At 43.2% G+C, this 12,156-nt stretch overlaps 1 protein-coding gene across 4 annotated transcripts in view; it reads left to right on the top strand.

The window, feature by feature from the left end:
* Shq1 (SHQ1, H/ACA ribonucleoprotein assembly factor) overlaps positions 1-12,156 on the top strand; it is a 92,481-nt gene that overhangs the window by 45,556 nt on the left and 34,769 nt on the right. For all 4 annotated transcript variants that reach the window (NM_001134713.1, XM_087656807.1, XM_087656805.1 and 1 more), the window contains one exon: positions 8,255-8,375. In NM_001134713.1, the coding sequence (NP_001128185.1) occupies positions 8,255-8,375 (121 nt within the window). The remainder of the gene's footprint in view (positions 1-8,254; positions 8,376-12,156) is intronic.

The following is a 12,156-nucleotide window of genomic DNA, read 5'->3' as shown; positions in this document are numbered from 1 at the left end:
AATTGGAATTTTTTAAAAAGAGTTCTACCTGGAATTTGAATGTCTTGTTCTTAACTGTCTGAATGAGTGAGAATCAGTTATGCAGCCATCAAGTAATTTTGATGACATCCGGCTGTGTGCTTAGAGATTGAAACATCCGACATTTCGACAGACTGATTAAGAGTTGTAAGAACTGAAAAGGCTGAAGCAGCCTTGGTTTTATACTGGTGCAGAGAGGAAACGGTGCAGCTGAGTTCCAGGGAATAGATGTAATAAGAGAAGTTTGAAACAAGTTATATGTTATTGGATGACCTTCCCCAGGGTGACAACAAACCAAAAAACAGTTCTACCCAAGTCTAGTTTAGGGTATCAGTGAGATTTTTGGAGTTACTTAGAGGATGACTGGGGAGGGATTACTTACATTGGCATGGATGAGCACAGACAGTGGAATCACCAAGACACTCAACCTAGTGTGAGTAGTGTTCTTAGAGCTCTCTCTCTGCATTACTTTCAGGCAGCTTACCTGGTCCTCGAGTAAGTTCTCTTTCTCAGTTACTGCTGCTCTATAACCTTACGGAGAGGTCTTGTGGGCATCCATCTTCTATCCAAGATGAATTACCTATAAATGGTCCACTCTTTCCTTTAGTTCTTACTCTTTTTTGTTTCCTGCCTGCTCTTCAGTGTTCCCGGAAGGAGGCGACATACGTGATCTGGTTATTTTCTTTCTTTTATAGCTAAGTACTGGGCCACTAGTGACAGGAATAGTCACTTATTCCTGGGAAATTCACCAGTAACAAGGCTTTACATATCACCACCTACTGCAAAAGGCAAATTCCCCTTTATACTTGAGACTGCAATAGCAGTTTATGGGTGTAAACACGTATGTTTTAGAAAGCAGTTTGTGGGCACAAGACACCTTGTTAGTAAAACAATAGTAGTTGCTTCCCCAGTGGAGTCTAGCCATAGGTCTTTGCTGTGATTTACCATGCCAGACATGACTTTCCTCTTATGAAGAGGACCTTAAATGCAGTCAGCAAGCAGTTAATGGCACCTGTAACCATTATGCCACTATTGCTTCAGCAGACTTGTTTTACTGGGAGTATAGGTAGTATACTATGCAGTGTCTTTAACCAGTCAGACTGCTGGTGACAGTCCTGTCCCTGCAGCCTGCATAACATCGTGTAGCATTGTGAAAGGTAGCAAGCAAGGAGAGAGCTTCCAGCTCATTGCCAGCCTGACTTCTACACATCCTACTGCCAGAGTATGTGGTTTCTTTTAGTAACAGGGACTTACTGTCTCATTTTGGCACGCAACCAACAGTAATAGCAGTAGCCTTTGTGGATTGTGTGGCCTCAGGAACCTCCCTGGCTAACTCCTAGAGTAGTAACCTAGCCCTAGCACTGGGATTGTCACCCAATATCATGGCTCCTAGGAGTGCCTTCTTCTACTCCTGCGTAGTGCCTTTGTTTAAACTCTTTAACTCCTTTTTACTGTTATTCCAGATGCTGTTCAAATCTGTAAGGCACACAGGGGATAGCGTAGCAATATATATGAAGCTTTATTTAAGGGAGATAGTCAAGCCTTTTAACAAAGGTTAGTAAGGATCTTTGAAGGCCTAACCTGTCCCCTCCAAACAAGTGCCAGTTTGTCTTGGAGGGTAGTAAAAGAAATCTTTGTAAGATCTAGTGTAGTACAAAATAACCTCATCATGCACATCAATTGTTTCATCTAGGAACCATGTTGGAGGCTCAGTCAGTTAAGTGCTTGCCGTGCTGGCATGGGGACCTGAGTTCAGATCCCTGGCATAATGGAAAATCTACATGTGGCAGTGCCCATTGTAGTCCCAGTGCTAGGGAGATGGAGCCAGGATTCCTGGGACATGCTGGCTAGTTAACCTAGCTGATGAGTGAACTCTCATTTCTGTAGGTTGAGAAGTGGTTGAGGGTGTATTCAACATTGACCTCTGGCCTCTGTGCACTCTCAAATGTATGTGTTTTAGCAGTTCTCTTTTATGCGTACACAAGATCAGTGGTGGGTACAGTGGCACATAGAGAGATGCTACCCCATCCTTCCCTAGCAATCCTTCCTTTCCCTATTCTCTGCAAAATATCTCCATTGACTAATCTTGGGATGCTGCTCCAACTGTTGCTGTGGCTGTGAGTCTGTCCACCCCAGTGGTCTCTATGGGGCCAGCTTCTACTGCTCAGCCTGGCTCAAGGCCAGGAGGGACCAGCCTGTGGTTGGCAGTTCAGTCAACTTGGGTTCTGACAGGCTGTGGGCTTCCGCTGTGGCACTTTCCTGTTCATCAGTCTCACCTGGCTTTGACAAAAGGCTGCGTGAACACATTGCATGTTCTGGATGTGAACTGCCCACCGCGAAGACAAGCTTCGTCTTATCCACTGGGATCATTGTATCTTTTGTGTCTTACCTGACCTGTGCTGAGGCTTAAGGTGTCAGAAGTTGACTGGCACAGCCTTTGCCATTCTGATCGTCTTTTTCCTCAGGAACTCTGCTCGACAGATCTTGCCAAGTTTGTCATCTAGCAACCTGCACAGACTCCATTGTCTACTTTGACTTTTTCCTCCCCTCTGGATTGCTTTTGCACTTTACATACCTGGTTTACATGCCAGTCTCTGTCGTCCAGGTCTGTCAGAGCTCCTCCTATGTCACTATGTCATAAGGATTGTGCCCCCCCCTTGGGGCTCAGCAGTGTCACTAAATGAAGTCCTTACTGAGCCACTCCACCTTCCCTCTTTCCTTCCTCGCTTCAGTTTTCTTTCTTTTGTTATATTTTTAATATGTGTGTCTGTGTAGATATATGCATATGATATATAGGTGCTCACAGAGGCCAGAGGCTTTGGATCCCCTGAGGCAGGAATTAAAGATCACTATGAGCCCCATAGTGCGGTGCTGGGATCCTAACTTGGGGCTTCTGAAGAACAGTCTGTGCTCTTAACCACTGAGCCATCTCTCCAGCCTGTCAGCTTCTTTCTCATCTTGGCTGTGAACAGTCCTATCATGTTTCCTGTTATCAAGTACACTCCTTACACCAAACTTCCTCTTACTGCCTGCCTTTAATTGTCTTAATGAAATTCATGGAGACCTCAGCTGGTGATAACCAAGGCTTTGTGGTGGTGCCCATGCCAGTCCATGGGCCCCGGTATTGCTTGAGTTACCTCTGTCTCAGGGAGAGGTGAATAATTATATTACTTAGTGTCTTGGTTATTTTTCTATATTGCTATGATAAAACACCATGACCAAGGGAACTTATTTAAAAAAATCATTTTGGGGCTCAAAGTTCCAGAGTGTTACCATTATGCCAGGAAACATGGTGGAAAACAGGCATGGAACAAGAGCAATGCTTGAAAGCTTACAACCTGATCCACAAACAGGAAGTAGAGTGCTAACTGGGTTGGTATGAGGTTGAAGCCTCCACCCTCTCACCCCCACCAGTGACACATGTCCTCCCACAAGGCCATTCCTTCTAATCCTTTCCAAATAGTTCTATCAACTGGGGACCAAGTACCCAATATATGATCTTGTGGGGCCATTCTCATTCAGGCCAGCGCACTCAGTTTCTCTGCCTCTGTGGGACTCTGTGGCAGCAGGAAAGCCACTTCTCCTGTACTCATCTTCAGTTCTATCGGTCCTGTTTGGGTGTCGGTTGCATTGTGTCTCCTGGGGAGACATGAACAACTTCTGTTCACCCTAGATAGGGCACCGACAACAGACCAAAGGAACAGCTCCCTTCATGTCTGACTTTTAAACCAGTGAGTTTATTGTGGTTACTTTCAGGCAGATAGATGAAGGTCTACTCACAGGAATATGGTAACTCAAATGGCAGCTCCACCTCCAGGCCTACCTTGGCTTAAGTAATGACCCACAAAGCTGCATCTCTCTAGCTTCCCAAACAAATTGCACACAGCTTGATTGGTCCTTGACTCCTCTCGCCCTCACTACTGCTTATTGCCTTTTATAACTTTAGAAGTTTTGTGGATGGTGTAACTCAGGAGCTGTCTGACGCCTATAGGCCTTCTCTTTCCTTCCTGGAGGGGGTGGTCCATGACTAGGTGTTTTTTGTTGTTGTTTGTTTTTAATTATTTGTTAGTTAGTTTAATTATTTGTTGTTTTGAAACAAAGTTTCTTTCCATCTCCCAGACTGTAGCCCAGGGTAATCCTCCTGTACTAGAATTATAGGTGAGAGAACCATGCCTGCATATAATAATACAGATAATAATACAGTAAACTTGAAGTAAGTCCACAGATATGAGAGGTGTTACCCCTTGTACATGTTAACCAAACAGTCTGTGCTAGGATGTAAATATCAGCTTCTGTCTACTTGAGTGCAGCCTTATTAAACAGGAACGTACAGTTTTCTGGACAGTGTTCCAATCCAGAGAATAAAAGATGAAAACTCACCCATTCCTGCCCAGGAGTTCACCACTTGGTGATAAATGCAGATATTGTGTTTATGGCATAGTGGCTAAGAGTCAGATATATTTATTTTCAAATCCTAGCCAAATCATTCATTTCTTACCTGTGATACAAAAGAGGAAGTGTCTAACTTGTAGAGTTAGTGATGTGATGTTGGTGTTGGCTCCAATTGACGTAACAAAGACATGTGTGGGGCATTGTAAGGGTACCCAAATGGAGCTGAAGGAGAGCTAGGACTCTTCCCAGAGAAGAGAGTGCCCGAATGGTTACTCAGATGATAAATTAGACGCTCGATAGAGCCTCATGCATTTTAGCCAGTAACAGAGGGTACTCTTGCTTCCTGCTAATTCTGTTTGTGAATGTATGGGCAGGATGTGTAACTGTCATAGTAAAGGACTGGTTTTTAACTGGCCTTCCTCTGCCTAACAGAGGAAATCATTGTTTTAAGCTCGTGCTTCTTCTTACAATGAAGAATGAAGACCTTAAGCAGAATTTGAGGATATGTAAAACTTACCCAGAGTGAGAAATGTTTTGTTGGTAGGGACTTGACTTTATTCTACATTTTAACAGGGCTTGATACGAAGCAAATTGCCACATTTTGGTTCTCTTAATTTTGATTGATTTGACACAGTATTTCTATCTTCTCTCATTTTAGGCTTAAATGAACTATGAAAATTAATGTTAAAATAGTTGCCAAGATATCTCTTTTGATAATATTGTCTTATCAAACCCTAAGAAATTTACCTAGGTGTTTGCTAAATTATGTTAGAGATGATAATTACTGTTGGCTTTTGTTCTGATGTATTTTATAAATAACAATGAGGCAGCCATTCTGTCAGTAATTTAAAGTCTTCTTTTTTCCGGTTTTTTTTTGGGGGGGGGGTCTTCTTATCTTGTGTAGCTTAAAACATCAAAAGAGGGTCGTAGTCAGGAAGGGCCCTTGCTAAGCAGGTATGAAGACCTGCGTTCAAATGCCCAGCACACATGTAAACACTGGGATTTAGCTGCCAGGTTCAGTGAGAGAACCTGTCTTAAGAGAATAAAGCAGAGAGTGTCAGAGCACTATGCTTAATGTCCTCCCCTGGCCTTCTACTCACTGGCCAGTGTAGCTACTCACTGAGCTCCAGTCCAAAGACTGTTTCGAAGACCAAGAAAGATGGCTCTTGGAGACCACTGAACTTGACCTCTGACCTTCACATGCAGAGATAAGAGCGAGGTACCTAGAAAGCTGCAGCTGCCCAGTAAAAAGAAATTGAGATTTTCTTGGGTGTAGGTAGCAACTTACATTATTTTTCCCTTTTTTTGGCATTTAGCCAGGAAAAGCATCTCCACTCTGATCCTTCTATGGATGGGAGCAATTTCTTAAGTGCCTCAGCCATAAGCTGGTCTGTCAGTGAGAGATTATTGCCTAACCTGGCTGCTAATAGGAAGGAAAGCCAGAGAACATGTTAAATCGTGTTTACTGGCCACCTACTTATTACTACCTTCCATATTTTCTTTATGTCGTCATTATGTTTCTGTGTGCCATCATTAGACAGTCATTCCTGAAGCAAAACATTGATAGCTCTTGTCAATTTATAGCCCCGGGACACTAGTTTCCAGTGCCTTCTTGGTTGAGTAGGAGACTCTAGATTCAGGGTCTCTTGAGAACAGAGTAAGCTTATCCAGCCAATCAGTCTTAGGGAATCTCTGAAGTTGGGGCCATTTGACATCCTGGGGACAGATGGTAGCTCCTTCCTGCAGTGAAAATAGTTACCGTGGTTACTGTGCAAAGTACCTTAGTTTTTTTATACTCTGGAGCAGGCAGCAAACTGCTTGAAAAATGGCCACTTTCCTGCAGTGTCTTTGAGCCAAGATAATTGTCTTAGCTTTTGGCCTGAGCACCTTTTTTATGCTCATAGGATGTATGACAAGACCACAACTGGGAAAAGCCCCACAGGAGGCAGGAACTGTGAGTCCCTGTAAGCTCCTGGTCACTGGCCATGTGGCAGCCTAAAAGAGAGCTAGTCTTTTCCTTTGTGGAAAGTTCCTGAGTAAGTAGCTGTGTACAGGACAGAGAGAACATTTGGTACAAACAAGATGTTTAAAACCCCAGCTGTCTGCCCTAGCTGTGATGCTCTGCTCACCACTGGGAAGCTGGCTAATAGCTTGAAAGGCTAAACATGGTGTCAGATGACAATGGATGGTTGGAGGTAAGGTGAGTTTAATGTGCTTCTAGATTATCTGGTTATCTTTTACCATGCTATGACAGAATTCCATGAAAATAGTTTTGGTAAGACTAGTGGAAGCATAGCTTTTAAAGAGAGCTATAAATCCCCTTTTCTAAGCTGTCTTGAACTTGAAAGGCATACTTGTTGAAAACATCATCTGAATATTGTTTCTCAGTTGCTTAAATACATATGAATCAAAGTTTTGAACATTCTTCTGTCATTGTTTAAAGGCTGTATAGTAGATTATGTCCAATCTTTTTATTGGACATATAACATGTTTCTGGTGGGCATTTGGAAAAAAATGGAGTGAAGAATGAGTAACTGTGCTCCTCCACATAGACCAGCACTGGGCATGCAGTGGGCTCACCCTGCTGATTTAGCGAATGGGCCAGTACACTACCTCCTTAAGTCCTGCATATTCTGTTCATCTGGTTATATTAAGAAGGTATGAGACCTTGGGAGGGGGTCCTTGGAGTGTCATACCTTAGAGAAGTAAAATCAATTACAAGTGAAGAGTTTTTTTTCTAGCAAAGACCTGTGATTGCTGCTTGAGACTCTTTATAGTCAGTCAGCCAGTTACCTAGGATGCTGGTTAGTTTTTTTTGTCAGTTTAACACATGCTGGTGTCATCTAGGAAGATAGAAGGGCAATTCAGAAGTTGCCTCTATCAGACTGGCCTATAGGTAAGTCTGTGGGTTGGTTAATGATGGATGGGGGAAGCCCCAGCCCACTGTGGATGGTGCCACTTCTGGACAGGTAGTCCTGGGCTTTATAAGAAAGTGGGCTGAGCAAGCCAGTAAGTCAGCAATGTTGCTTTATGGTTCTATATGCAAACTGAGAACTGCAACATGGCAGGTTTAGTTAAGTCGAGGGCAGTACTTCGATTGTGCGCAAGCAGCCAGGGTAACTGTGTCAAGTGATTGGGGTGGGCACTTCCACTACCTGCTTGTTATCAGTTTAAAGTATGTAATGTGGAAGGCAGAGGTTCAAGAGGAAAGGAAATACAGAGCACAACCTATGGTGAAACCAGAGTACCACCCCCAAAACCAAAGGTGAACCAAACGTGTAAGAATTGTTGGAACAGTTCTAACTGCCAACGGGACAAAGAGTGGCACACTACATACAACTGATTCCCGCTTGATTTCTCTATTTTGGTGACTCTGTCAGCGATGGAGAGAGGGCAGGAATAAGAGGCATTTCTAAGGAAAAGGATAGAGGTTCGGGGAAGGGCTGAAAGAGTAACAGGGAGGAAGCTGGGTGAGCGTTGGGCTGTGTGCACACTCCAGAAGTTGAAGGGGCCTTGCCAGTGTGCCTGTGCCTTGTAGGTATGGGGACCACCTCTGAACAGCACAAGTTCTCTCTTTCCAAACATGCTTTCTAGCCAGGTGACAGAGCAGACCTGTGATCCCAGCCACTCAGAGAGGCAGTTGGATCATAAGTGCAAAGCAGCCTGGGTAACTTAGTAGATAGAGAGTAAGGGGCTAGATCATTAGTTTTAAATGTCCTTAGAAACTATTAAAACTCTGAACTATTTTAAATATATTACCTCTCAAGATCTTAATGTCTTAACTAAGGAATTAGATTTTTTTTTCTTCTTAAGGTTGACTGGATGTTTTCAAATTTTCCTTCAGGTAAGAGTGCAGTTTTGAAGTGTCTCCTGGATGTTCACAAAATCTTCCAGGAAAACGACCCAGCATATATTTTGAATGATCTCTACATCTCAGACTACTGTGTATGGATTCAGAAGGCCAAGTAAGTTGTTGTCTGTCCCTGGGTAATTTCTACATGCTTGCAGCGGTGAAACACCACTTACCTGGGAGGAAGTCTTAGTGTGAGAGTAGCGCAAAGCTCCTAAACACGTTAGAAATGACTGGATCCTAAACAGGGACATCACTGTTCGGGACTCACCTGAGCTACACAGAAGTCTGTCTCAGAGAGAGAGGGAGTGAGGGAGGGAACACACACATACACACACACATACACACACACACACACACACACACACACACACACACACACACATACACACACACACACCCCTAGGAAACCGGGGGAAAGGGGAGGGCAAGGTTCATTAAGATAGGCAGTGTGATGAATTGCTTGGGGAGATAGGTGTAGGTAGATAGGATTTGATTTTTGGTGTGGGTGTCGCTGTTGCAGAATATGTGATAAAGACAGCTGAAGGAAGGAATGAGTATTTCTATTCACAATTTAGAGCATGGTTCTCAACCTGTGGGTCAAGACCCCTCTGGCCTTTCTCAGGGGTCACCTAAGACCATTGGAAAGCACAGATATTAACATTACAGTTCATAACATAGCAAAATTGCCATTATGAAGTAGCCAGGAAAATAATTTTACGATCGGAGGTCACGTGTATTAAAGGTGCACAGCATTAGGAAGGCTGAGAATCGCTGGTTTAGAAGGTACATGGCAAGTAAGGCATGTTGGCTCAAGTCCGTGTGGTATGAACTTGCCAAAAGTGGGGGAGACTATATGACTCCTAGTGGCCTGTGTCCAAAAGCTGTGCAGTTCCATAGGCTCCACCACCCCCAGGTGGACCTTAACCATGACAGATGCTCATAAACGGGTATGTGGGCCTTCTGGATCCAACTCTAATGATGTGCACAGAATTGATAACCTCCTAACTGAAAGGAAATCTCAAGACTGGGTACCTATGGCAGGGCTGTGTGTACCTGCATGTGTCCTGACATTTATATGTGTAAAAGTTACAAGATTTAAACCTAATGCAAACAAGAGCTGTGCCTTTTTTGACTGACCCCAGACTTACTGAGGTCATGTTTCAAAGTATAAGAAAATACAAATTTTACAGTCTTGCAGCATATTGAAGAGGGAGTAAAGAGACTGAACACTCACAAATAGGCTCCAGCATTTGCTGAGTAAAATTTCGTGATTTGTAGAAGTGTTCAGTGTTGCCTCAATCAAGGAAGCACAGTCGGTTGACTGTTAGCTTTAAAAGGTGGTGCATTTGTGTGTCAGGAAGAACTTGAGTAGATCTGCTTCTCGTCAGGCACAGCCAGGGATCCTCTTCAGTAGCAAGGGGCCGTTTGTTTGGTCTTACAGAGCTCTTGATTGGAGTGATTCCTCAGTGGTGTAGAACACCATGGCACAGTGTCATGTCAGTGCTGACCTAGAAGGGAGAGAAGCACAAGGCTTCTATTATGGCAGTGATTGCCTTTATACCTCTTTGGATGAACTGTGGTATGGAATTTATTTCTCATTTCTGTTCATGAGGAAGCAATCCCTTTAGAGTGCAGTGGGAAAGCCACCTGACGACCTGTTGTCTGGAGGATGCTTGGAGTTGCTCCAGACAACACCTGACCCTGCAGCACGTGGCGTCCACATCTGTGGTGGGAATCTAGATTTTGCCAGATGGAAAATTGAATCCTTAACTCCTGAGGGCTTAATGGCAGGCCATCACTTCATTTGTCTATCCTGCTGATTGAGCTTACCAATACCCTGCTGCCCTCTCTGGTGTTGCTCTTGTTGTCGTAATAAAATTCAGTTGCAGTCGTCTGCATGTAGGTGGTTTGTTCCGTGAGACCAGAGATTTTATTAACATGCAATGAGTGTGGTGGTTGGTGCCAGGATCCCATTTTTGTGAGTGCTTCTTTCTCTCCATATTGTGACATTCCTTATTAAATAACAGGGAAAACTATATTGCACTCCTCAGACAACTGTAAGTGTGCGGGTTGCTGTGGGGGTCACCAGACATCTCTTTAAGTTCTTTTTAACACTTGTTTTAAGTCATAGGAAACAGCAGAGTTCTTAGGTTCTCGGGAATTAATTGTTCCCGTGGTAATGATTTTTTTATTTGTTTTTTGTTTTGTTCTAAAAGAGAGAGAGCTTGCAGAAACTCAACTACTTTTACTTCACCAATTTGAGTGTAGCTTTTCTTTCCCTAGATAGACTAAGTTGTTTTACCGTGGTAAAATTATTGATAGCCCACTTTTCCTCTTCCGATGAAATAACACTTAATGCATCTGATTTTTATTAAACTTTCTAATTTCAGCCTTGGTTTTTTAAGTATAGCTTAGACGGTCTTTCTTGTGTTTTACCTATGAACCATCTCACTTCTAAATTAACTATAGGGTAGCCTCTTGACCATTTTTTGCCTTCATCTTTGCTGTTTTATTTTATATAGTTAAACCACCACATTTTTATGTTATACAATAGTTTATATTTTCTTTAGTCTGTACTTGGTATTTTTGATTGTAATAATAAGAAGCTGTGTAACATTTTCTTGGAAGTACCAGACAAGTATGAAATTCTGACTTGCCCAAAATCAGCATTCCATTTTTCCAGTCAGACATTTACTTTGGCAAAAGTTTCCTGAAATGCTGTCATTCCTATATTGAATCAATGAAGCTGTGGCAACAATGTAAGGTTTGCCTCATGAGAGTGTTTTGCTTTTCTATGCTATCTGCTTTTTGTGAAGCATGAAGCTTTGGATTCATATTATGAGTTTGCAAATTAATTTTTCCGGAGAAAACAAAAGAGCATTCCTTGTTTCCCTCGGTGTACACGGCACTGGGACTTCCAGTGTGCTGCCTGCTGCAACCTGCATTCCCTGAGCAGCAGCCGGAGGACGGTTGAGACTGTGCTTGCAGTGATAATGATGACAATAGGTCTGTGCTTGCAGTGATAATGATGACAATAGGTCTGTGACAGTACCTACCCTGTGGGCTCAGACATTCTCCTAGGTGTGCCGTGTGTGACAACTAGTCGTCTTCACTCATGGGCTGGACAAGTGGAGTCAAAGAAAAGGTGCTGTCTTAGGAACTTTCCCAGGAGGAAAGGGATTTAATGAACCGTTTGTTTTGTTAGGAGATGCTCCCTTAGCACTTGGGTGAGAGGTCACTATGCACATCTTCCGCCTTCCGCATAGTGGAATAATGTAAGCCCTCATTCCTTCTAAAAACCTCAAGGGCCCTGTGAAAGAACACTAATCTGGGTCTATCACTATTTCTTGTGTGCACAGCAAATTTTAGTTGAATTGAATGGACCCTGTTTTTCATTGCTAAAAATGTAGTTCTGGGGCTGGTGAGAAGGCTCAACAGTTAAGAGCATTGGTTGTTCTTCCAGAGGACTGGTATTCAATTCCCAAGGTGGATCACAACAATCTAGAACATCGGGTCCAGGGCATCCGGTGCCTTCTTCTGGCCTTCACAGGCATTGCACACATGTAGTACACAGACACATTCATACAAAACACCCACACACATAAAATAAACCAAAAAAAATTTTTTTAATATAAACTTTTAAAAGCTGTAAAGTAGGGCTCAGGAGATTGCTCGCTTGTTGCCAACCCAACAGGCAATCTTGAGCTTGGTCACTGGAGTCATAGTGGAAGAGAGAACCAACTCCTGTAAGCTGTCTTCTGAAATCCACACATACACCAGGGCATTTGTATAAATGCCTCTCTCTCTCTCTCTCTCTTTCTCTCTCTCTCTCTCTCTCTCTCACACACACACACACACACACACACACACACACACACACACACACACACACA

The sequence above is a fragment of the Rattus norvegicus genome, chromosome 4 (genome assembly GCF_021556685.1).
Source record: "Rattus norvegicus strain SHRSP/BbbUtx chromosome 4, alternate assembly SHRSP_T2T, whole genome shotgun sequence".
NCBI classification, from domain to species: Eukaryota; Metazoa; Chordata; class Mammalia; order Rodentia; family Muridae; genus Rattus; species Rattus norvegicus.
This window is presented reverse-complemented; position numbering and strand designations above follow the sequence as displayed.